Below are 27,931 nucleotides of genomic sequence, written 5' to 3'. Positions count from 1 at the left end.
TTGCTGACAAGGCATACTGTGGTCATTTACAGAGTTACAGCAATTAAATCAGAGTTGAGACAAAGCTGCAGTACTGTATTTGGAATGAACATGCATCCCTTCAATGTGTAGGTATTCTTTTTCTGAACTCTAGAAGTAGCCTAGATCAGCAGAGAAAGCTTCACATATACTTCTAGGTAAAGCTTACTGGTTACATGTCGTCATCCTCTCACCACAAAAAGTAGGAATCATTCTCTCTCTACTCCATGCAGGAGTTGGTTGCACAATGTCAGTAGGGAGCTATCAATATTGCTCAACTTCTTCCATATGTAACAAACTCGGTATTTGCCTGCCTAGGTCCCCACTTGATGCCAGAATCAATGAAGCCAGTTTTTTTTTTTTTTTTTTTTAAACTAGCATTTTATTCTCTAGAGTTACAAACTTTGGATTCTGACATCAATAGACTGAAAAAAATGGGCATGGTTCTATAATAGAACATGCGTATTATGGATAACATGAACAGTACAGTTACTGTGCGAGATCCTAAAGCCTCTCCCTCCATGTGCTATCATGTGAACTAGTTTTGGGCTAGCTAGAACATCTTCCTAGAGTACAGTAAAACCATCATTACCACAAAGTTCACCTGCTTCAAAAGCTCAATGTCAGGCTAATGCAGTACTGAGCTGTTTAGGACCCCACTCTGCTCAATAACTCCAGACAACTTGTAATTCAGAGATGTCCATGAACTCCGGCAAAAATGGTCTACTTAGAGCACCAAAAGCTGAACAGAAAGCTGATTTATAACAAAGCAGATCAGAAAAAGTCTATTTACAGGTCTCCAGGTGCAATGTTAGTGTTACATACTTGTTATATAGTGTTTGATTCCAGTTCAACAGAACACAGATACCACCAGCATTTACCATCTAAAAGTAATCTACACAATTGAACCATCCTTGCTTTGAGCTGGAATCATCACTGGGACAGCTCCCATGCGACTGAGATTAGGCGCAGCTACCTTTGCTGGTGCATGACTGGGAGGTCTTTCCAACTCTTCAGCTGGTACCTTGTTGTACAGCGTCTTGCTATATCCTTCCATGTTAGAGGGAGACATCGACCCCAGAGAGGAGCGATTGCTGCCAATGTAACTGTGAACTGTTGAAGTACGGCTCTTTGGAGGAGCCACATCCTCCCTACAATTTAAAACTCAAAATGAAATTATCTTGCAGTACATCACAATTACCTGAAAAATTTCAATGGAGGCTTCATAGAGATCAACAAGTAATGAAATTGCATTTTAAATAGGAAAATCTCTTTAACAAAATAACCTTGTTCAACATTTCACAGACTAGAACAACCATTTGTCATATTAGTATATCTTTTTGGAGAAATAGTTGTGACAAGACAGTTCATAAAGCCTTGACTCAGTATGTACCTCAAACTACAGCCCCAGAAAAGTGGAAAAAAACCCCCAAACAAACCCAGACCCCAAAGACAGTCGTGTCAGTAGGAAAAAAAATAAATAATGCAGTTGATGTTTTTACCTGATCTCATGTGGAACTTCTTTTTCATATTTTTTCTCCTTTTGCTTTCTACAGCAGCAAAAAATGAGGACACTGAGCAACACCAGACCCAGCAGGGTTCCTATCACAGCTCCAGCAATTGCACCAGCTGTGTTGGAAGCTAGGAGAGCAAATGACAAGGTTTTAAAATGAAGTACATGGTATCACAGAGCTAACTCAAATGGTCTCTGTATACTCCAAACCATTTTGTGCAAATATCTGACTTCAATATTTACCTAGAGGTTTGAATTTTTAATGTGGTTATTTTATTTTTTTAATCTTTTCACTATTGCATAGCAAGCAAAGCAAGAACTGAGCAATCTCTATATTGTCCAGTAAGCAATAGACAACAAAGTTTAGATTGAATCTCCTCTAGGATACTGAGCACATGCAAACTGGGACCCAGAATTCAGGTGTTAAAAATGCAAAGCTGCTTTAACAGAGTTAATGCTAGTCATTTGTCACTTCCAATAAAGGTGCAGTTAGCCCTCCAATTCCTATTGTCCTTTTTTTGAATGTGTCAAAATGATTTCATAAGTTTTCAATATATTATGCTTTTTTTCCCCTATAGAATAAGTTATGTACATCATTTACTTATTGGATAATCTCAATGCCTGAAAAGATTCCTGGTACGGAATCAAAAATACATCCATGGACTGAGATAGCATTCTTTTGCTTCTGGTGTTGTCTACTGACATTCTTAGGTGACAGGATGTGCTCAAGTAAGGCAGATTCTCAGTGCTTCTTAGAACATCCAGTGCGCTAGGACATTTAGCTTCACAGGCAAGCCAGGAACTCTGAAGTCCCTTCTCCAGTAGCACACAAAAATTAGGGCCATCTCTTCGAGGCTCAAACAATGAAAAACCAGCACTCCTTTTAAAGTGTTCATAAGAAACTTAATACTGTCACAGTCACAGTCACATTTCAGCTCATTACCAAAAGTTCCGAGCCATAATAGACCAATGTGGAAGTAAAAGTTTGTTATGATTAAACAAAAAACTGACATTCGGTATTTAGAATGATTAGATGCTTTGGACTCACATCTAGCTATAGCAGCCAATGGACTTTAGAAGGAAAACATGCTGATAACCAAGAATTCTTTTATCAGACGTTAAGACACTCTAAACTAAACTATGGAGAAGGAGCCTCGAGGTACTGAACTAGAGCAGGGTGGGGATTATCACCACCCAGAAAATGAAGGTTGTAGTAAAATATTTCCCTGTACACTTTTAATGCTGCTTGTTGCTTCGTGGAAATAAAAACATACAATTATATCTATACCCCATAAGTTGTGCTCATAAGTTCACATACCCCTGGCAGAATTTGTAACTGTGTAACATTTTAAGAAAACAGGAGTGATCAGACAAAATGCATTTCAAATTAAACTATTATGCATCACAGAACAGCAGTCATTAAACAAACCATAGCAATAAAGGAAATAAAATGGTCCCGTTTAGGGGGCGCTAGAGAGCAGCTCAACAAGATGGCCGCCTGAATAGCTTGCTCCTTCTCACCCCTGGTTAACAACGACTTTTTCAGCAGCAGTTGCGGTCCCTGAAGCGCTAAAATAACGGGCTGGGTTGCCGGTGCAGTGCGCGATGGCGGCACGAAAAAAAAACGGCGGATTTAAAACAGTTTGCGTTCAGCAAACTCGCGGAGGAGCTTCTCCCGGAGAGTGAGGAACAGGCCGCGGCGGGCCCTGACCACGAGGACGCAGTTGCTGGCTCCAGCGTTGCTGCGCCGGGTGCAGCGGCAGCACTAGCGACTTCAGAGCCGCCGGAGTTCCCTACACGCACCGAACTGAGGAACTGGTTTATTGAGCTAAGAGCTGACCTAAAAGCCCACAAAGCGGATATCGTGGCCTCAATAGCAAATGTCCGGGAGGACTTGAACGCCCTGGGACGCCGGGTAGATGACATAGATGGCCGTCTGGATGGCCAGGAGGCACTAACGGATTCGCTCTCCGCCCAAACTACCCGGGTGGCCTCAGAAGTGGAAATGCTCTCCGAGAAGGTGGAGGATTTAGAGAATAGATCGAGGAGGGCAAACCTCCGCCTGAGAGGTGTCCCGGAGTCTGATTTATATACTGACTGTATGGCCACGGCTGTAGCCATCTGCCAGCACATTTTAACTACTCATAAGCCAACTTCAGAAGGGGATCGGGGCTCCTCCACGGTGGACCTCGAACGCGCACATAGGGCGCTGGGTCCCAGAACAGATGGTCGGCCCCGGGATATTATTCTAAAATTCCATCACTTCCGCGTTAAAGAGGACGTATTATCGGCGGCACGAGCGCAGAATGCAGTAAAGTGGCAGAACTTGGAGATCTCTGTATTTAATGATCTAGCACCTATCACTTTGCAGAAGCGCTACCAGCTCCGGGAAGTAACAGCAGCTCTTCGGAATGAAGAAATCAGGTATCGCTGGGCGTTTCCGTTCGCCCTCATCTTCCAGCGCAAGGGTATCACCTATCGGATTAAGAGCATCTCCGATGCCGTGGAAAGCTTCAAGCAAGCTGGATTGGATGCCCCATTTTTGGCAGCGGTGCCGCGGCAACAAGGGCCTGGGCCCATCAGAGCTTCAAAATGGCGACGGCCAGCACCCGGACGGGGCAGACTACGCAGGCAACAGTCGCAGGCCGAGGTTACACCGAAGGGACTGGGTTGAGAGTGGACTTGATGTGCTGTGCGGGATATTCCCTTCTTTCTTACTTTCAGTGCTGGCTGAGAGGTACGAGCTACATGGCCTAGCAATGACCAGGTTATGGTCTTAAAGGGAGCAACAGCTCATTGCATGTTTATGGTTACATGTCGTTGTAAGTTTCAGAGGTTAATGTTTGGAAATGTTTATATTGATCGGGGGGGGGGGGTGGTCTCTGATGGGGGCTTGCGTTGAGTGCATGGCGTTACCCTATTTCTGGTTCGCAAGCATACCGCGAACCTCCATAGAATGGGGGGGGGGGGGGGGGTGTTTTCTGGCAGGGGTTCACTACTTTGTTACTAGACTACACATAAAGGTATCATTATTTTCCATTTACTGCAAGGCTCGTATGGCGGGGGGTCTGGATTTCGAGGGGACAGGCTTTCTGATCACTTTGTCTGTTATCTTTACTGTCTCCGTCTTTGAGGTACTGTTATTGAGCAACGCTCAACACTAATCACTCTATGGTTAAAATAATATCTTTAAACGTAAAGGGCCTCAATACCTACAAAAAACGTTTTCTTCTCCGGAAAGAGCTTGTTTATCTTAAGGCGGACATCGCTTTCATACAAGAGACCCACCTCAAGGGTAGATATGTTCATTTGCTGGGCAACAGGGAGTTCCCACATGTGTACGCCGCTGCCAGCTGTGCCAAGCATAAATATACTGGGACGGGAATATTGCTCTCGTCAAACCTCATTTTTGACATTTTATCACATGTGGAGGATCCGGCTGGTAGATACCTACTACTTAAAATACGAATGGGTTCTCAAATTTATACACTTGTCTCCCTCTATGCCCCAAATACGGAACATAGGGCCTTCTTTCAGACCCTGCAGGACCTACTTTTGCAGCATGCTGAGGGATCCCTTGTTGTGGGGGGGGATTTTAATTTGACTATAAATCGGGAGTTAGATAACTCGAAGCCACAGGGGGCGTCCCTTCAGATCCCTCGGTCTCACTTACAGGATATTATGCGTGATTGGCAGCTGGTAGATGTTTGGAGAAATAGGTATCCACACTCCCACTCCTACACTTTTTACTCCTCACCCCATGATAGTTACTCGAGAATTGATTACTTTCTGGTAGACAAGCGTTTGAGCAATCGGGTTACTTCTCCTGATATAGAACCTATTACCTGGTCCGATCACGCCCCTATCAGTTTAGACATTAATATGGGAGACTGCGATTCGGGTTCCAGATTTTGGAAATTGAATGAATCCTTACTTCAAGATAAGGATTTCTCTGGAGTCCTGGAGTCCCAGTTGCAGGAGTACTTTCTTAATAATGACAGCCCTGATATCTCCCCGAGTATTCGCTGGGATTGCTCTAAAGCTGTAGTTAGAGGTCTTCTCATAGCACGGGCAGCTGCCTGTAAGCGGCAGAAAACCCAAGCCAGAACCGAGCTTCTGGCTCAACTTCGTCAGCTAACTAAAGCGCATATGCAACACCAATCTCAGAAGTGTTACCATAAGATTTTGGCCATCAAAACACAATTGCAGCATCTAGACAACCAACAGCTTCTTTATGCTATGGATATGACTAAACAAATATACTATGAAGGGGGGGACAAGGCGGGGAAGCTTTTGGCACGCCAATTAAAAGCGAAAATATCCCAGACCACTATCACTAAGATTAGACATTCTATGGGTGCCCTTGTCACGGACTCCGGTGGGATTCGGGAAGCCTTCTCCAGCTTCTATGAACAGCTGTATTGGGCTGAGAGCACTATTTCCCTTTCTGACATAGAGGACTATTTGGCTACAGTGTCCATGCCATGCCTCACCGAGGAGCAGAGATGTAGCCTTGATGCTCCTATATCGATAGACGAAGTGGAGGCAGTAATTCGCTCTCTTAAACCACATAAATCACCAGGGTTGGACGGCTTGACCGGGGCATATTACAAAAAATGCGTAGACACGGTGGCCGGGCCCTTGGCGGCCTACTTCAACAGCCTTCAGGCGGGAGGCTCTATACATCAGCAGGCCAATGTAGCGGGAATTACGGTACTACCCAAACCGGGCAAGGATCACACCCAATGCAGTTCGTACCGACCTATATCTTTAATAAATGTCGACCTTAAGATATTAGCTCGAGTGTTGGCGCTGCGTCTAAACACCTGTCTCCCGGACTTGGTGCATACCGATCAGGTCGGCTTTGTTCCTAAGCGCATGGCTGCCGACAACATCAGGAAGGTAATTGACCTCATGTGGTGGGTGCAGGAGAAGGAGGAACCAGCGGTACTGTTATCCCTAGATGCGGAAAAGGCCTTTGACCTCGTGCATTGGCCTTTTTTGTTTCAAACCCTGCGAAAATTGGCTTTTGGGCCTTCTTTTATTACCTGGATACAGAGGTTGTATGAGCGTCCACAGGCTCGAGTCAAAGTTAACAATGGTTATGGCGAGGTGTTCCCCATAGGGCGTGGCACTCGTCAGGGGTGTCCCTTATCCCCACTACTATTTGCCCTCTATCTCGAACCGCTTACTACCCGGGTGAGGGAGTCTACTGACATTCACGGGGTCACCATAGGGGATCAGCACTACAAACTCTCGTTGTTTGCAGACGACATTCTTATGATTATTACAGATCCGATGCGCTCCTTGCGGGGAGTGATGAGGGAACTTTCCAGTTTTGGTCGGGTGGCAGGATTACGTGTCAACTTTGACAAATCGGAACTGCTTAATATTAACCTGCCCCCACACATGGTAAGCACCTTGGGTTCTACCTACCCCTTTCGCTGGGCCAAGAAGCACATTAAATATTTGGGTATTCTGCTGACCTCCAACCTAACTGCCTTGCGGGACCTCAATTACACTCCATTGATACGTAAGGTGACTATTGACCTCAGCAGATGGAATAAATCTGCCTTTTCTTGGTTGGGCCGGATTGCCATCACTAAGATGACGGTATTGCCGAAATTCTTATATTTATTCTCCTCACTGCCGGTGTTTGTCTCTTCACAGATGTTAAAGAATTGGCAAAAGAGAATATTTGATTTTATTTGGCGGCGACGACCTCCACGGATATCTAAATCCGTGCTCTACCTTTCCAAATTGCAGGGGGGCATGGCAGTGCCGAATCTATCCTGGTACTATAATGCGGCACAAATGCGGGCGGTCTTGGACGTGTCCCGGCGTGCTGGCCGCAAGCAATGGGTTACTATTGAGCAGGCCATTTTGGGGCCTATGGCTCTCTCTGCTATTTTCTGGCAACCACGCAGCACCTGGAGACCGATTGGCCAGATAGCTTGGTCTTTGGGGATTACTCTGAAGGTTTGGGCACATTCCCGACAAAAGCTAGTGGGTGTTCACAAATATTATTATCAATCTTCCTTAGTGCACAATGCCAGCTTTTCCCCGGGATATCAAACTTCCCGTATGCGGCATTGGACGACGCAAGGAATCACTACGATGGGTCATCTATTGCAGTTGGGTACTCTGCTCTCTAGGGATCACTTCTTCACCTTGTATGATCTGGACCATAGAGATTGTTTGCTATATGAACAAATTGCGCACTTCATACGCAACGTACTTCACACTCAGTCCATTCGTACGGGGAGATCTTTATTCGAAATCTATTTTACTCAAGGGGATGTTCTGAGTGGATCTATTTCTAAAATTTACAAATTATTTCATCCCCCTGATGCGTTAATAGGTGCGCACATTGTTCAATGGGAGCGGGATCTGGGATGCAGCATTAGCCCTGAATTATGGAGACTTATTGCGCACCAAGCCCGCTACTGCTCTATTTCGGCTAATCTACAAGAGAATTGCTATAAAATGATGTACCGCTGGTATCTCACTCCTGTTAGGCTCCATAAAATGTACGGGACCATATCTGACTTATGTTGGCGAGCTTGCGGGGAAGTGGGTTCTTATCAGCATGTTTGGTGGTTATGCTCCTGTATTAAGCCGCTATGGGAGGGGATTTTTCAAATGATTAGCGATATGCTAGGGATCACTATTTCTCCCGAGATGGAGATGGCCTTATTGCACGTATTCCCTGATACATTAGACAAAACGCAACAGAAATTATGCGTCCAAGTGTTCATAGCTGCTCGCAGTCTTATTGCCCGCCATTGGCGGTCCTCTCAAGTGCCTGCCCTTTCAGATGTTTTAGTAAAGTTACACTCCTACAAATACTTGGCCTCCCTCACAGCTGATAGGCATCATCGACATGCCTCTTTCCACAAACTTTGGAAGCCCTTTGCGGATTATATCTCTATGTTGTAAGCGATGCTTGTTATTTCTATTTGGTTTTGTTCTTTATTTTGCAATTGTGTACCTCATATGGAGGCTTACGTCTGGTTACTGGACGCCTGGATCACCTTCTGTTAGAGCGTGATTTTCAACCTGTGTATGTCTACACTGTTGGAGTTGTTCATGTAGTGTTCCTCTACTTTGTGTACCTTGTACAATTCTGCCCTGTGGTGGGAGGGAGGGAGGGAGGGGGGGGTCAGAAAGAGACTACATGTTGAACAACAAAAATTTTTATTGAACATTGCACTGTGAAACCAAAAGTGTTTTCTATGCTTGAGTATTCTGTATGGTTCTTGTACTGTATGTTCTTCATGTGCTGAATAGTTCAATAAACGAAAAAGTTTAAATTGAAAAAAAATGGTCCCGTTTAAAAGTTTGCACACTCTTAGTTCTTAATATTTACTTCCCTCTTTTGCATCAATGACAGCTTGCAGTTGGAGATAGTTGTGAATGAGGTCCTTTATTGGCAAAGCTGCCCATACTTGGCAACAAGTCTCCAGAGCCTGTAAAATGAAGGGCATGCTCGAGTTCTCCACAAAGTGGCTCAATGATGTTGAGGTCAGCGCCACTCCAGAACCTTCACTTTTTTCTGCTGCAGCCACTGAAGGGTCGATTTGGCCTTCTGTTTCAGACTGGCATGTTGGAAAGTCCAAGTGCACCCCATGCACAGCTTCTTGGCTGATGAATGCAAATTCTCCGCCAATATTTTCTGGTAAGATGCCACATTCATTCTGCCATCAATTCTGACTAAATTCTCTGTACCACTAACTCACACCCCCAAAAACAGCAGAGATCCACCTCCATGCTTCACTGTAGAATAGTGTGCTTCTCATAGGAAAATAGGTTCCTACCTGCTAATTTTCATTCCAGAAGTACCACAGATCAGTCCAGACAAGTGGGTTTTGCATCCCTACCAGCAGATGAAGGCAGAGAAATAAAAACTGAGGTACTGCTACATAACCAAGAAAGCCATCTGCAGTCCCTCAGTGTTGACCTGCACCCAAGCCAACTACAGATTAACAACTCTTTAAACAAGGGCGAAAGCCAAACCCAAAAGGTTGGAGCCCCCCAAACAGAAAAAACACAACTCAACACAAGGGGCTAAACCACAATCTGACAAAACTTCTTAGGTTCTGTATATATACATTCTGACAGTACTTTCCAGTAAGCATGCCAGAACACAGACTTGCCGTAACAGTCTTGAGAACATTAAAGGGCTGGTCTCTGGATTGATCTGTGGTACTTCAGGAATGAAAATTAGCAGGTAAGACCAATTTTCCTTTTCTGTTCATACCCCAGATCAGTCCAGACAAGTGGAATGTACCAAAGCACCCCTACACTGGGTGGGCCGGCAAAAGACCGTAATGGCAAGATAAAGGGTGAAGAGAAGACCATATCACCTGCTCTACAAATCTCCTGCGGAAACACTGACACTTGACCCATGACGCTGCTTGTACTAGTAGAGTGCGTACGCAACACCTCTGGAATTCTTCTCCTCTTACAAAGGTAGGCCAAAACTATAGCTTCCTTTAACCAACACACTATTGTGCCCTTGGAGGCTTTTTCAATCATTTCTGGCACCTCCAAATAATATGAACAAATGATCCGACCGCTGAAAACAGTTTGTGACCTTTGCCTCTGGTGACTCAGCAGACCAATTCAGGAAGGCAGGAGCTCCCCAATCTGATTCAGGTGAAATGAAGATGCCACCTTAGATAGGAACGAGAGTACCATTCGCAAAGACACCTCATCTGAAATCTTCAGAAATGGTTCTCTACAAGACAAAGCCTGCAGCTCCAAGATCCTTCTGAACAACAAATCGCCACCAAAAATACCACCTTCAGCATGAGGTCCTTTAACACCACCTTCCTCAACGGCTCAAAAATAGAGGGCCACAAAAGCACCCACATGACCAAATTTAAACTCCACACAGGACCCAATCTATGCACCGGCAGCCAGATGCTCAACCCCCTTCAAAAATCTCAACATCCAGATGTGAGGCCAATGACTTTTTTCCCAGAGTATACCTCAGATACCCCACGGCTGTCACCTGAACCCACAAGGAATTGAAAACCAAGCCCTTGAAAATCACAGGCTGAGCATATCCTTGTCGTCACAAGTGCTTGCTCTCAAATGTCAAGTCGCAAGACAAAAGTGATCCGCCTGATCCGAGAAAATAGGACATTGCCTTTACAGCCCTTGCAAATGAGCCAATCTCAGGGACCTGTCAATTGAGTGCTGAACCAAATCTGCAAACCACGGATGATGCAGCCTTTCTGGCACCACCAATACCACCTGGCCCAGATGCCTCTCGATGCGCCTAAACACTCGACCTATTAACAGTCACTGAGGGAACACGTACAGCAGGATACCTTGTTGGCCATGGAAGAACCAGAGCGTCTATGCCCTTGGCTGCAGATTAAGAAACTTGCTGCCTTGGTGTTGCTCCTTGACATCAGATCCAGATGAGGACTGCCTCAACGAGATTGGATAAGGCCAGAGGCCTCCTATGACAGCTTCCATTGTCCTGGGACCAACCGTTGCCGCTGAGATAGTCCACATGCACATTATTCACTCACGCAACATGTGAAGTGGCTATCCCCGGCAAATGTTGTTCTACCCTGGCAAAAATGTCCTGGGCTCCTTGGGCAACCGTGCGACTCTTCGTTCCCCCTTGCCGATTGATATAAGTCACCGTTGTTGCATTGTCCGAAAACGCGGACCATTTGACCTCAGACTTGTGGAAGAAATTCCACCAACACCCTGCACACTATTCTCATTTCCAAGCGATTGATAGACCAGGATGCTTCCATTGGCGACCACAGTTCTTGTGCCATCTGTTCTTAACAGATCACCCCCCCCCCCAACCCTCGAGATTGGTATCTGTAATACTTATAATCCAGTCCAGAACCTCCAGACCCATCTCCTTCTCCAAACTGGGCTGACACAGCCACAAGAGACTGGACCTGGAAATAGCCTGCAACAATAAAGGCAGATGAAACTCTTCCAAAAACAGATTCCATCGTGACAGCAACATCCCCTGTAGAGGGCGCATGTGGTCAAAAGCCCATGGTATCAAATTCAATGTAGATGCCATTGAACCCAGGACCTAAAGATAATCCCAAGGCCTGGGCACTAGCATCCGCAAAATCTGCACCACTTGGGATTTTAATTTCTGAATCTTCTCAGAGATGAGAAACTGTCGAGTTGACTATCGAACTTTGCCCCCAAGTATTCCAGCATCTGGGTGAGGATCAGGTGACTTCGCCAAATTCGCCACCCAGCTCAAGGACCGCAACATATCCATTACCATGGGCACAGACTGCTAGCATACCTCCTCTGATTTCCCTCAGAGGAGCCAGTCTTCCAGATAAGTATAAACTAGGATCCCTTCCCTGCGGAGAGTCGCTGCCTCCACCACCATCACCTTTGTGAACATGCAAGGTGCAGTGGCCAAACGAAACAGAAGGACCCAAAACTGGGGGAAAAAAAAAAAAAAAAAAAAAAAAAAGTTACCCATTCGTGAAGAACAAAGTTTCTTCGTGTTATGGTTCTGGGGTATGTGCAGATAGGCTTCCATCAAGTCCAGTGAGGCCAATAAAACTCCACATGTTGAACTGCTGTGATCACTGTCTGCAACGATGCCATAGGGAAAAAAACAGGGAACTTGCAGTATCACATTTCACCTTTTGCAGATTGAGGATGGAATGAAAGGCTCCTTCCTTTTTTTTTTTGGCACAACACAGTAAATAGAGTACCTCCCACGACCACGCTCCCTGGCTGCCACCAGTACTATCATGCCAGCAACTGAAGGAGACACGTGTCCTGAATTACTGCTTGCTTGCCTCGGACCCTGCAATGAGACACCACGAAAGCTTCCGCGATGGGGCAAAAAATTCCTAAAGCATAGCCGTCCCTTATTACCTCTAGGACCCATTGATCAGAGGTAATCCTGGTCCACTCTTCGTAAGACAGTGATAGATGGCCTTCCACCGCCATCTCAAGAGAATGGACCAGCCTGGCTTCATTATGAAGCCTTACTGCTGCCGACCCCCTGATTGGAGCCTTCACAGGGAAGTCTATGAGTGCCTCAAAAGGACCGCTGCCTACTGGACCCCTGGTTCTGCCCAAAGACAGTGCAGAACCCTTACTGGGACAAAAACTGTTGCACCTCCCAAAACCTAGAGACTGTCATGTTATCCTTCAGCAGCTTATTTCCTTGAGACTCCCTGAAAACCTTCAACTATTTCAGGTCCACCCTGAACAATTTTCCTTCCTTTAAAGGAAAGATTTCAGAGCTGAGACTTGGACCACATAGCTGACCAATTCCGCAACCACAGCAGATGTCGCACTGAGACCGCTATGATCATATTCCTGGCTGAAGTCATAAAATGCATCAGCCACGTATACAATCCTGGCTATTAACACCAGCATCTGTTGAAGACTTCTCCTGAAACTTCTGGACTCAGCATAAACAGGCCCTCTGCACCATACTTCCACAGATAGTCACTTGCAGGCTCAGTGCCAAAACTTCAAACACCCTCTCCCAATGAATTTCTAGCTTAAGGTCTTATGCATCCTTTAACGCAGTCATATTCACAACCAGAATGGTCTTATTAGTGCCAACAGAGACTAAAGCATCCACCTTCAGCAATACCAGCAGCTACAGGATATCCTCCGTGAGGGGATACAACTTTGCTATGGCTCTAGCCACTATTCCTGGTTCACCAGCTTCTTGATCCCTTTAAGGGAGAAGTAGAGGAAAAGCTTTTGGTGGCCCCCAGAGTCCAACCAACAACGGATCCACCCCTTCATTGTCAGACTTCTCCTGGACCACTCTAATACCCAGTTCCTTCTGAACATGGGAAATAAGGGGCCTCAACTTCTCCTTACGGAGCAGATGAAGCACCCATGGGTCACCTCTCTCCATTATCAGGACCTCTTACGGGTCAGCCATGTCCTTATCCCTGTCCTGATTGACAGCCGCCTTGAGATCTGCTGGGTCATTGTGATCCACCTCAAGAACATTTTCTAGGACATCCAGGTCCGAATCATCTGAGCCGCCAGGCCTCTCAGGATAGTTCAGGCCCAGCTGGTGAAGGAGGTCTCCTGATCCCCTGTCCAAGGAACCCCTCAGCCTCTTTGCAGCAGGATGAGATGGCTGACAAATGTTTTTATAGCCAGTGCTTTTCCTGGTTAAAAAGGCCTTATGCATAAGCAAGACAGTCTGAGGAAAATTCCATGTCACCCTCTCCCCTGTCTAGCCCAGAGCTCACATCTCCTCCCACAACTGGATCGCCGATCATAAGGGGGAAGGGAGTTCCTGGGAGTCTGTCACCTTCTGAGCTGTAGCTCTTCGCCTGCCTGACAGGCTGTTTAGACTCCTAGTATTGATTCTGACAGGGCTTTGGGAACCTGTGGCTCTCCTACCAGCCTTGTTCCCTCTGGAGGGTCTCTCCCCTCCAGAAATGATTCGTGGCATAATGCTTCTGCATTCAGCTGCCCCAAGCTAGGCCGCTGGCCTGACAGCGGTTTCTCGTATTCCGAAACCGCTGTCCGTGCCATCTTGTCTCCACATGGCCGGGCCTGCTGCAGAGGAACAGAAGCCACATGATCATGGTGCGCAGGAGAAGAGGGAGGGAACACTGCCCAATGAAGCTTCTGGCACACTGAGCAAACCAAAGCTTTCCCACCCTGGGAAATCGCTGTTGGAGCCATCTCGTCTCTACGGGCCGGGCTGCAGAGGAACAGAAGCCATGTGATCATGGCACCCAGGAGAGGAGAACACGGCCCAACTCAGCCTCTGGCTTTCCGAGCAGCCTAAAGCCACAAACAGAGGAGCTACACTGCTCCTTTCCCAGCCCGGGCCTGCCCAGTTGATTAAACCAGAAACAGACCAAGCCGTTGATGCTGAAAGAAAAATGTAACTTTTTTTTATTTTTTTTTTAAAGAAACAGCAGCCACAGGAAAGGAAGAAATTCAAGCAAAAAAAGGAATACTTTCCTGCTGTTGGCAACACCTCCGAGGATGAGCCTTCAGGGGCTAAGAGGGGACCAGGACCCCTGGCTCTGCTGTGGGCTAAAGCTAATCAGGAACTGCAAAACCCCCACTCGCCCGGCTCAACCTGAGGGATGGCGCACAAATAAGTTTAACACCTCAGGTGGAGTCTTAATTTTTTTTTTTCTTCTTAACTGCAGGTTCGCACCTCTACCATCTACTGGACAGAATACTGAGGGGACTGCAGGTGGCACTTATGTAGCAGTACCTCAATGTTTTTAGTTCTCTGCCTCCATTTGCTTGTAGGGATGCAAAACCTATTTGTCTGGACTAATCTGGGGTGCGAATAGGAACATAGTGTTTATGGTTGTGACCATAAAATTCAATTTTAATCTCATCTCTCCAAATTATTTTCTTCTAGAATTTTGGAGGTTTCTCTATGTGCTGTTTGGCATATTGTAAGTGGGCTGTTTTGTGGCATTGGTGCAGCAATGGCTTTTTTTCTGGCAACTCTACCATGCAGCCTATTTTTGTTCTAGTATCTCCTTATTGTGCATGCTGAAACACCCATACCAGTTTCAGAGAAGCCTGTATTTTCAGTAGAAGATGCTTGTGGGTTTCTCTCTGCATCCCAACAAGTTTTTCTGGCAGTTTCTTTGTTGGTTTACCTGACCATGGCTTGGTATTAACAGAACCCATAATTTTCTACTTCTTGATCAGAGTTTGAACAGTACTGACTAGCATTTTCAAATCTTTGGATATCTTTTATATCCTTTTCCTGATTTATAAAGATGAACTACTTTTGCTCAAATCTTTTGACAGTTCTTTTGCTTTCCCTATGCTTCAGTAATCAAAGTCAGTGCAGCCCTGGATGAAATGCACAAGGGTTTCTCAAAAGCTAAGAAACTAATTGACTATTTATACAGACACTAACTGCAAGCAAACAAGGTACAGGTATGGATATCTACCATCTCAACCTGTGTGTCAACTTGAGTATACATTATCAGCCCAAACATTCAAGGGATGTAAACTTTTGAACAAGACCATTTTATTATTTCTCTATTCTGTGATGATAGTTTTAATTTTAAAAGTTAGAAATAACAGATGTGTTTTGTCTGATCACTCATGTTTTCTTAAAACGCGACATCTTACAAATGTGTGTATATGTGTACATACATACACATTTTGGTAAAAGCAATAATAAAAAGCAATGGTTATAACTGCAATATAAACAAAAGCAATAATTCTGATAAGCACACTGATTATACAAGACCACTTATGAGAATGGTCTGAAAAGAGAAAGAAACAAAACAGAGGACATTAGAAGGATATGCCTTTGGTGGTTGCATCTGCAAGCAATCAGATGAATTCCAGTTTCTCACTTGTCCCCACTTCAAGCAAGCACAGCAACTCTGGTTGTTTTCCACCGAGAGTAAGGTGGTGTCTCTCCAGAGATGAGAGCTCGATGTCGGTTCAAAGTCTCTTCCATCTGTTCTGCATTCCTTCCTCTGGCTTACTTTTATAGAGTATCAGCAAGATCTTACTAACACATACATGGCTCTTTTTTTTGTTGTCTGTTACAAGTGGGCCAACTCTGAAAGGACAGAACAGGGTCCCCAGAGGCTACATGTCTGCTTTTACTAGAGAAAATGTAGTTCCTCATTCTCTGACAACTGCTTCTAACAGAAAGAGTATCTTTAACTATGAGAGTTCAAAGCATTTCCTTATCTTTGGTCTGCAGGAAGGGTCCCAATAAGAAGGCACATGCATTTACAATAGGATTTCATTGTAATATGCTAAAAGCAGTTTCTATCACATTTGCAACTTTTCTGCTTGTTAGTGAGACTTCCCTTCTAAACAAGACACTAACTTTCTCTGAGCCCAGCAATACTGAGCAAACAAAATAGCTTAACTTTTTTCTGAATACAACAAGATTTGGTACTTCAATACTCATTTATGCTTAAGCAATGCACTTAACTGTTTCTCTGATGTGTATTTAAGCAAAAGCAGGCTTTTATTTATTTTAAGCATAACAGATTAATATACAGTGGTTTGCAAGTATTTGACCCCCCTTAAAAAGGGGGCAGATGTGTGGATTACAAATGATACTTATACAGATTATTCCAGATAGAATGTTTACTTTAAAAGCATACTGGTTTTCAACAAATTTTCAAAGTCACAATTCATTATTTCTCTGCAGTTTTTTAAATAAAATACTGAAAAACGCTGCTTGCATAAGTATTCAACCCCTTCAGACTAGTACTTAGTAGAACCAACTAAGCTTTAAGTTTATTGGGGTAAGTTTATACTAGCTTTGCATACTGTTTGGAAGTGATTGTTGCCCATTCTTTCTGGCAGATTTGCTCTAGATTGGTTGGATGATGATTATGGACTGCAATTTTCAAATAGTGCCACAGATTCTCAATTGGACTGAGATCTGGACTTTGACATGACCATTGTAAAAAATTTACCTTTTTGTTGTTTAACCATTTCTGTATTGTTTTGAGCTTGTTTGGGATCATTGTCCTGCTGAAGTTTTGGTTTAGCAGACGGCAGGTTATCTTGCAGTATCTCCCTGTATATTGCACCATCCATTTGTCTTTCAATTTTATTTAACAAGATGCCAGTCCCCGCTGAGGAAAAGCATTCCCACAACATAAGAGCATAAGAACATAAGAAATTGCCATGCTGGGTCAGACCAAGGGTCCATCAAGCCCAGCATCCTGTTTCCAACAGAGGCCAAACCAGGCCACAAGAACCTGGCAATTACCCAAACACTAAGAAGATTCCATGCTACTGATGAAATTAATAACAGTGGCTATTCCCTAAGTAAACTTGATTAATAGCCATTAATGGACCTCCTCCAAGTACTTATCCAAACATTTTTTGAACCCAACTACACTAACCACATCCTCTGGCAACAAATTCCAGAGTTTTAAGCAGCGTTGAGTGAAAAATAATTTTCTACGATTAGTCTTAAATGTGCCACTTGCTAACTTCATGGAATGCCCCCTAGTCCTTCTATTATTCAAAAGTGTAAATAACAGAGTCACATCTACTTGTTCAAGACCTCTCATGATCTTAAAGACCTCTATCATATCCCCCCCCTCAGCCGTCTCTTCTCCAAGCTGAACAGCCGTAACCTCTTCAGCCTTTCCTCATAGGGGAGCTGTTCCATCCCCTTTAACATTTTGGTTGCCCTTCTCTGTACCTACTCCATCGCAACTATATCTTTTTTGAGATGCGGCGATCAGAATTGTACACAGTATTCAAGGTGCTGTCTCACCATGGAGCGATATAGAAGCATTATGACATTTTCCGTTTTATTAACCATTCCCTTCCTAATAATTCCTAACATTCTGTTTGCTTTTTTGACTGCTGCAGCACACTGAGCCGACGATTTTAAAGTATTATCTACTACAGTGGTTCTCAACCTTTTTTCGGCCGGGACACACCTGACAGATGGTTCTCACATGCGTGACACACTGAACATGTGACCATCATGGGACAAAATGTAAATATACATTCTGCATCCTCAGGAACCACGTCGACCCCCAAAAATGGGTGCAGAGCAGAACTAGGGCATTACCCGTACGGCTCACCATACAAAAAAAAGATATTCTGGATCTGATGACACCTCAGTAAAAGCAAAGCAAACTCTCTTTACTGGCAAACACAATACCCCTCCTTATGAAAAGACAGTAATTAACCAGGCCCTAAACACTAATACACCTCCTATTGGGAAAACAGAGCAAGCCAAGCTGCTATAGATACCCACTTAGAAATAATTGTAAAACTATACTAATAAATGTTACAAAACAGCTGATGAACAGAATAACATCCAACAATTAAAAACTCATAAAAATTATTAAAAATTGTCTAAATATCAAAATATTTCAAAACAGCAGACACATCACATAACACCCAATAATTAAAATGGCAATCAATCAAGAAAAATAAACTTAAAAAGCCACCTTTACTTACCCTCTCTAGCAACTCTCCTACTCCTTTCCCTTGCAGACCAATAGCACTCACCAGAAGCAGCAGTGGCTGCTAAAGCTCTGTCCTCACAGTCCTCTTCCTTAGGGCCCACAACCAGTCACAACCAGTCTCTGTCTCACACAGACCAGTAACTTCCCTAACTAGTATCTCTTCCTCACACACACACCAGTCACCTCCCTGACCAGTCTCTGTCTCTCACACACACACACACACACACCAGTCACCTCCCTGACCAGTCTCTCTCATTCACACACATGCTGTCACTTACATACAAGATCACACATACTGTCACTTACAACCACACACACTGCCACTTATGCACCCATTGTACCACACACACAAGCTCTCACTCATGCACCCAAGCACCCATTCTACCACATACACACACCCACTGCCACTCATGCAACCAGGCATGCATTCTAACACACACACAAAGCTGCCACTCACGCACCCAGGCATGCATTCCAACACACACACACACAAAGCTGCCACTCACGCACCCAGGCATGCATTCTAACACACACACACAAGCTCCCACTCATGCACCCATTCTACAACAGGCACACAAGCTCTCACTCATGCACCCATTCTACAACAGGCACACAAGCTCTCACTCATGCACCCATTCTACAACAGGCACACAAGCTCTCACTCATGCACCCATTCTACAACAGGCACACAAGCTCTCACTCATGCACCCAGGCACCCATTCTACCACACACACACACACAAGCTCTCACTCACGCACCCAGGCACCCATTCTACCACAGGCACACAAGCTCTCCCTCATGCACCCAGGCACCCATTCTACCACACACACACACACACACAAGCTCTTACTCATGCACCCATTCTACCACACACACAAGCTCTCACTCATGCACCCAGGCACCCATTCTACCACACACACACACACACAAGCTCTCACTCATGCACCCAGGCACCCATTCTACCACACACACACACACACACACACACACACAAGCTCTCACTCATGCACCCATTCTACAACAGGCACACAAGCTGTCACTCATGCACCCAGGCACCCATTCTACCACACACACACAAGCTCTCACTCACGCACCCAGGCACCCATTCTACCACACACACACACACACACGCACGCACACAAGCTCTCACTCATGCACCCAGGCACCCATTCTACCACACACACACACACACGCAAGCTCTCACTCATGCACCCATTCTACAACAGGCACACAAGCTGTCACTCATGCACCCAGGCACCCATTCTACAACAGGCACACAAGCTCTCCCTCATGCACCCAGGCACCCATTCTACCACACACACACACAAGCTCTCCCTCATGCACCCAGGCACCCATTCTACCACACACACACACACACACAAGCTCTTACTCATGCACCCATTCTACCACACACACACAAGCTCTCACTCATGCACCCATTCTACAACAGGCACACAAGCTCTCACTCATGCACCCAGGCACCCATTCTACCACACACACACACAAGCTCTTACTCATGCACCCAGGCACCCATTCTACCACACACACACACACGCATGCACACAAGCTCTCACTCATGCACCCAGGCACCCATTCTACCACACACACACACACACACGCAAGCTCTCACTCATGCACACAGGCACCCATTCTACCACACACACACACACACGCACACAAGCTCTCACTCATGCACACAGGCACCCATTCTACCACAAGCACACAAGCTCACATGGAGCCTCTTCTCATTGTTTGGCCTCCACTTCTCAGCCACCTCTGGCCTGACCTCCCGCGGTACGCAACGTCTCTCCAGCCGCCTCCCGCAGTGTGCATGGTCTCTCCGCTCTTCAGCCACCGGCAGCGGCGCGCAGCATCTCTTTGTTCTTCGGCCCCGCCGCTGGTGACGCACAGGTCTCTCTGCTCTTCAGCTGCCGGCGGCGCGCAGCGTCTCTTCCTTCTTCGGCCCCGCCGCTGGTGACGGCGCGCAGCGTCTCTTCGTTCTTCGCCCCGCTGACGTCGGCGCTCAGGTCTTTTTGTTCTTCGGCCCCGCTGGCGTTGGCGCGCAGCGTCTCTTCGTTCTTCGGCCGCGCTGGCGTTGGCGCGCAGCATCTCTTCATTCTTCGGCCCCGCCCCTAGGGAGAAGGGAAGCACAAGCGGGGCAGTGGAACACCGGGAGCCGCGCCACACCTGCCGGAGCTTGGCGACACACTGGTGTGTCGCGACACACCGGTTGAGAACCACTGATCTACTATGATGCCTAGATCTTTTTCCTGGGTGGTAGCTCCTAATATGGAACCTAATATTGTGTAACTACAGCAAAGGTTATTTTTCCATATATGCAACACCTTGTACTTGTCCACATTAAATTTCATCTGCCATTTGGATGCCCAATCTTCCAGTCTTGCAAGGTCCTCCTGTAATGTATCACAGTCTGCTTGTGATTTAACTACTCTGAATAATTTTGTATCATCCGCAAATTTGATAACCTCACTCGTCGTATTCCTTTCCAGATCATTTATATATATATTGAAAAGCACCGGTCCAAGATCCCTGAGGCACTCCACTGTTTACCCTTTTCCCACTGAGAAAATTGACCATTTAATCCTACTCTCTGTTTCCTGTCTTTTAACCAGTTTGTAATCCATGAAAGGACATCGCCTCCTATCCCATGACTTTTTAGTTTTCGAAGAAACCTCTCATAAGAAACTAGAAAAGGACTTATACACAGGCAAAAGTCACCAGATAAAAATAAAGGTAAAGAACGCATATATGTTATCACACTTAATTTTTAAGTTAAAGAATTACAGTATATCGCATATATGGTTAGCCCATAAAGGGAATTTCAATACACACTACATAGCTTATAATATTTTGAATCATGTATCTGAACAACTTCGGCACCCTCTGTTTAAAGTAAAATCTATTTCAAATTTATTCATGTGCCTATATGTAAACTGTTGTGATGGTATATCACTAAACGACGGTATAGAAAAGTTTTTAAATAAATAAATGAGGGACTTTGTCAAACGCCTTCTGAAAATCCAAATACACTACATCTACTGGTTCACCTATATCCACATGTTTATTAACCCCTTCAAAAAAATGAAGCAGATTTGTTAGGTAAGACTTCCCTTGGGTAAATCCATGTTGACTGTGTTCCATTAAATCATGTCCTTCTATGTGCTCTATGATTTTGATCTTTAGAATAGTTTCCACTATTTTTCCCGGCACAGAAGTCAGGCTCACTGGTCTATAGTTACCCGGATCACCCCTGGAGGCTTTTTTAAATATTGGGGTTACATTGGCCACCCTCCAGTCTTTAGGTACAATGGATGGTTTTAATGATAGGTTACAAATTTTAACTAATAGATCAGAAATTTAATTTTTTAGTTCCTTCAGTACCCTAGGATGCATACCATCCGGTCCAGGTGATTTGCTACTTTTTAGTTTGTCATAATGGCCTACTACATCTTCCAGGTTCACAGTGATTTCGTTCAGTTCGTCTGACTCATCACCCCTGAAAACCATCTCCGGAACTGGTATCTCCCCAACATCCTCATTAGTAAACACAGAAGCAAAGAATTCATTTAGTCTTTCTGCAATGGCCTTATCTTCCCTAAGAGCCCCTTTAACCCCTCGGTCATCTAATGGTCCAACCAACTCCCTCACAGGTTTCTTGCTTTGGATATATTTAAAAACAATTTTGATTTTTTGCCTCTATGGCCAACTTCATTTCAAATTCTCTCTTCGCCTGTCTTATCAATGTTTTACACTTAACTTGACAATGCTTATGTTTTATCTTATTTCTTCAGATGGATCCTTCTTCCAATTTTTGAAGGATTTTTTTTGGCTAAAATAGCCTCTTTCACCTCACTTTTTAACCATGACGGTAATCATTTTGCCTTCCTTCCACCTTTCTTCATGCGTGGAATACATATGGACTGCGCCTCTAGGATTGTATTTTTAAACAATGTCCAAGCCTGTTGAACACTTAACCTTTGCAGCTGCACCTTTCAGTTTTTTTTCTAACTATTTTCCTCATTTTATCAAAATTTCCCTTTTGAAAGTTTAGTGTTAGAGCTGCAGATTTACTTATTGTCCCCCTTTCAGTTATTAGTTTAAATTTGATCATGTTATGATCACTGTTGCCAAGTGGCCCCACCACCGTTACCTCTCTCACCGAATCCTGCGTTCCACTAACAATTAAATCTAAAATAGCTCCCTCGCTTGTTGGTTCCTGAACCAATTGCTCCATGAAGCAATCATTTATTACATTCAGGAACTTTAATGTCTCTAACAAGTCCTGATGTTACATTTACCCAGTCAATATTGGGGTAATTGAAGTCTCCCATTATTATTGCACTGCCAAATTGGTTTGCTTCCCTGATTTCTCTTAGCATTTCATCATCTGTCTGACCATTTTGGCCAGGTGGACGGTAGTATACTCCTATTACTATACTCTTACCCAACACACATGGGATTTCTACCCATATAGATTCCTACTGAGTATTTAGTCTCTTGTATGATCTTTATCTTGTTGGACTCTATACTCTCCCAGACATAAAGTGCCACACCTCCACCAGGTTGATCCTCCCTATCATTGCGATATAATTTGTACCCCGATATAGCACTGTCCCATTGGTTATCCTCCTTCCACCAAGTCTGTGATGCCAATTATGTCAATCTCATCATTTGCTGCTATACACTAACTCTCCCATCTTACTTCTTAAACTTCTGGCATTGTCTAACATGATGCTGCCACCCCCATACTTTACTGTTGGTATGGTGTTTGCTAATGAATGGGCTGTGTTAAGTTTGTATCATGCACAGCGTTTTAAATTTTGACCAAAAAGCTCCATTTTTGTCGCATCTGACCATATTTGAGCTGGGTCAGTCTTGCTTTCTGGCAAACTCCAGACGTGGTTTGATGTGCTTTTTCTTCAGTAACTGCTTCTTTCTAGCCACCCTCCTATGCATGCCAGTTTGTTTGCAGAGCTCTTGTTATGGTTGACTGGTGCACCTCCACGCCAGTCTCAGCCACTGAACTATATGCCTCCTTCAAAGTGATTGTTGGCCTCTCTGTAGCTTCCCTCACAATTCAACTTCTTGCTTTGATGCTGAGTTTTGAGGGATTGCCTTGTCTGGGCAGTATCTGGGTGGTATGATGCAGCTTCCCATTCCTCACAATTGAGCCAACAGTGCTCACTGAAATATCCAAACACTTGGATATGATTTTGTAGCCTTTTCCCATCTTGTGCATATCTATAACTATCTTTAAATTTCTTTAGAAAGCTCTTTGGTCTTCATTTTCACAGCTTACCTTCAGATTCATAGTCTGACCAATAGGGGGGGGGGGGGGGGGGGGGGGGGGGGGGGGGGGGGGTGTCGTCTCTTATCCAGGAAGCTGACCTGTTTTAAGGATTCACAGGTAGAGGCCAATTGTTATGGCACTATCTTTTGTCTGTGCAGACTTGGAGCTTCCATAGTACAGGGGTTGAATACTTATGCAAGCAGCATTTTTCAGTTTATTTTACAAAAAATGCAGAGAATTAATGAATGACTAAAAATGTACGTTGTTTGCAACAAAAATACTGTTGAACAATCTGTGTAACTGTCATTTGTAATTCATACAAATCTGCTGACTTAAGGGGGGGGGGGTGTCAAATATTTTTGCAAGCCACTGTATATCACTTGACAGCATCCATTTTATGTAGGGCACTAGCTACTATCCATCACATCTAGATGTTTTACGATCCACTGTGCCTAAATATTCTAATACCAAGGTAAACTCACTAGCAGATTTAAAGAGAAAAGGCAAAGAATAGTATGCTAAGTTTGTCATTTTCATCTTTTTGTATTTCTGAGCAGAAGTCATTTCCAGTTTTATAATCACAAAAAATAAATAAATAAATTACTTACGGGGAACAACGTTTAGCATCAGAAAGCACTCATCAGTGCCTACTCTGTTCTGAACAGAGCATCTGTAAGTACCAGAGTACTCCTGAGAAGCATTCTTCATAGTAAGAACACCGCTGCTTAAATCTAAGTATTGAAGGATAAAAACATTAACATTTTTCATTCAAATGGAATTTTATTGGTTTTCCACCCTTCAGGCACTTCAAAGCGGATTACATTCAGATACTTTAGGCATTTCCCTGTACTCAGTGGGCTCACAATCTAAGTTTGTACCTGAGGCAAAGGAGGGTGAAGGGACTTGGCCAAGATCACATGGAGCGGCAGCTGGATTTGAACCCTGGTTTGTAGCCTGCTGCTCTAAGCACTAGGATGCTCCTCTAACTCCAGTGTAAATTTGGGCAGAAACCTCTGCTCAGTCAGTACAAAATTATAAAAAAAAAAGTTGGCCAATATTTAATCCGGAAAGGAAATGAAAACCAAAAACAAACAGTTTGAGAATAATTACTTTGGCTATCCAAAAGCTGCCCTCCCTTTTCTGGCTAAAAAGGTACAGGTCAGGGAAACACCACATTTATTGTAGCTTCAAAATCTATATAATTATTGTGAACGGAAAAAAGTACCTGTAGAAAAAAGCAGGTGCAGATGTCTGGGTACTTTCTCCCCATGGGAAAAATTTTTAAACCGGGGCAAAAGCCCATGGATAAAAGTACCTGCAGACTTTGCATCAAGATTAACAGTTCTGAAAATTGCCCAGCGGATCAGAAGCATTCATGCAGTCACCTACAAGGTCTGCTGTGGGACTCCACGAAGAGCTTGGGAAACCAACACTGCTATTGCTATTATTGCCTAATTCCAGCTGCATAACGAGAGAGATAAAGCAATTTGCCTAGTATTACCTACATCTCACTAATTTTTCCTGACTTATAGTTCAGAATTTTATGGAACTGTGCATCCTTTACAAATTACCACCTTACTCAGTCTGAGTCTTGCAGCTAGGCAGCAATTTGCGCTTAACTGAAGCAGAACCAGTGCAGATCACAGGCGTTGCATAATTTTAGGGTTCCAAGAGCGGGAGAGTCTGCTTGTCAAGTGGCAGCATAAAGGGTGGGAATTATAGCACAGCGTTCCTTGGAGGGGCGGTAATAGGCAATATGTGGCGTGGTAGCAGGTAGTTTCAAGTACAACAGGATGGAGAAGATAGTGGCCTGCAGATATTTCTAATCTCTCTCCCTTGTGACTCCACAAATTTAAATTTCAAGCAACATTTAAGTGCAAACCAATAAGATAAACCAATACGTTTTTCTGGCAATCCTATTCTAGGTTTCTGTGTAGGATACTAAATAGCATACACTTTTTCAAGGCTTTTCCCCAACCCTCAATGGTATTCTCAGTGACTAATCTGAAGTTCTAGCGTGCATTTATTTTTCTTGTTCAATGCGATCTGTTGTACACTCTGTGTGCAAGCTGGGGAGTTTCAAGTGACCAGAATGTCCCTGGATTCTATATACTAAGGGCTGGATTTTTAAAAGATTTACCGCGCGCAGAGTGGCTTACGCGCACTGGGCCTATTTTATAAAGCCCCGGGGCTTTACTAAAAGGGCGGTCTGGGGGCGGGGCCAAGGCCTCCGGCACAGCAGCCATTTGCTGCTGTGTTGGAGGATTGCGTGCCGGCAGGCTACCGGTGCAGGCAGGTGCAAAACATGACAAAGTTAGGTTAGTTTAGGGGGAGGGAACGGGGGAAGCCCGCAGGTGTTGGCACGCGCAAGGTGCACTAGTGTGCACCCCCTTGCGTGTGCAGACTCCCAATTTATAATATGTGCATGCATGTTATAAAAATCGGGCATACATGCATCTGAAAATCTACCTGTTCTGGTTCACATAAAACATCCGTGTTTTATTTATCCAGGCAGCTAAACTTCCCCCCAATCAGTCCTCATGACAAAGATTCTGTAAGTCTGAAATTGTTTATTGTACAAGTAAACTTTTACTTACAATTGTGGCACTTCAGACGCAAGCCCCAGGCAAGAATCTTTGGTAACTTGAATTATGACAGGAGAAGGGAGTTTCTTGTGTTGCAGGACTTAGTTATTGTAGAGGTGGGAAGGATGAGGGGAATATGAGGTTGATTTATCCATAGAAGATGGCAATAAGAGGGAAGGTGAAACCCAATCCGTTTCAGGGGGTAACACACAGAGCACACAGCTACTCAGAGGCAAGCATGGATCAACTGACACTCGTCGAGAGCTGCCAAAAGTAACACCTCCACAGGCTAGAGGGCAGGGGACAATGGCAGCGAGCCTAAGAACCATGTAACACGGGGAGCATGAAGGGCAGTCCTTTGAACCTATAAGGCACCCTGGAAAACTTAAGTTAGATTGAATAGGATTCAAGCTCTCCCGATTGTGAGAGAAAGTGGAAAGGGGGGGGGGGGGGGGGCCTCTTAAAGACAAAGGCTCACAGATTTTTATCATAGGTTATAAACAGTGCTTCAGTATTAAGAATCCTCAGAAGGCAGGACTGCTCTAACACAGTTAAACTACAATATGGACAGATACAAACATGTACCCACTGCTGGGACAGAACACTTACCCCCCAAAGTCAAAGTCAATCTGCAATACCTGCTGTTGCTGTGGCAGGAAGGTCTCTGGGTGCCAGTGATTTTGTTCCCAGGTATATGTCAGTGGAGGCGTGCCTTCTTTAGATGCACACATCAGTTTAATGTCACTGCCGATCTCTTGTGCGCCATGGATGTGGCCACTTCGTATCGTGCGGCTTAACTAGAAAATGGAAGAAAAAAAAAAAAAATGTATACAGGAGGGCAAATGAGCAACAGTCCATTCCCATTAAAGAGTTAGGAGAGGTTTAACGAGGTAGTATTTAGCAATGGTCCTCACTTCTTTCTTGTTGATCAGTATTTTAAAATCTCCCCCTGTCAGGTATCAGATTTTTAATACACTGCCAGAGAAATCCCCCATCAATACAAAAGCATTTATAATTATTAATACAACCTATCGCTCAGCAATGGTTCTAAAATAAAATCTTGCTATTTTCTTTCATTTTAACAGCACCCTCCCCCATCCCCTCCACATTCCAGAAATTGTAGTAATCTGAGAATGGCAGTGGGAGGTTGCAGACACAATCCAAGGTCTGGTGTTATTACAGGCAGAACCTGTTATTTTAGAAAGCCACATAAGCATTTTTGTCATGGCATAGCAGAGCTCTACCTCTCAATCAGGAGTCTTTTTGTTTTGAGACTGCAGAAGAAACTGCCCTGATTTTTTTAGAAAATGATTCTCAGCTCTGCATTTTGATTTATGTACATCTACCCATAATAAAGAATTGTAAATTAAAGTCTGCCGATTTTGCTTTTAGAGCTGATACTTACCCAGCACATTCAGAATATCTTCTTCATCTGCATGCTTGGAGCTTTCCTTACAGTACATTGGTATGTGCCACTATCACTGGACTTTAAATTGGCAATTTCCATTGAAGCATCACCAGATGTGGGATCAGGTTGACGTGAAGTATG

At 44.4% G+C, this 27,931-nt stretch overlaps 1 protein-coding gene across 1 annotated transcript; it reads right to left on the bottom strand.

The window, feature by feature from the left end:
• Window positions 1–327: 327 nt before the first annotated feature.
• Window positions 328–27,931, bottom strand: LOC115082565 (coxsackievirus and adenovirus receptor homolog; the record flags this gene model as incomplete). Its single annotated transcript, XM_029586780.1, is given in 6 exon segments — window positions 328–1,169; window positions 1,521–1,659; window positions 24,406–24,528; window positions 27,021–27,030; window positions 27,033–27,179; window positions 27,803–27,931. Coding segments are annotated over 6 exon segments (804 nt in total), but the record flags the coding sequence as incomplete, so codon positions are not given.

The sequence above is a fragment of the Rhinatrema bivittatum genome, unplaced genomic scaffold (genome assembly GCF_901001135.1).
Source record: "Rhinatrema bivittatum unplaced genomic scaffold, aRhiBiv1.1, whole genome shotgun sequence".
NCBI lineage: Eukaryota > Metazoa > Chordata > Amphibia > Gymnophiona > Rhinatrematidae > Rhinatrema > Rhinatrema bivittatum.
Note: the sequence above shows the minus strand (reverse complement) of the source record. Positions and strands in the feature narration are given on the sequence as shown.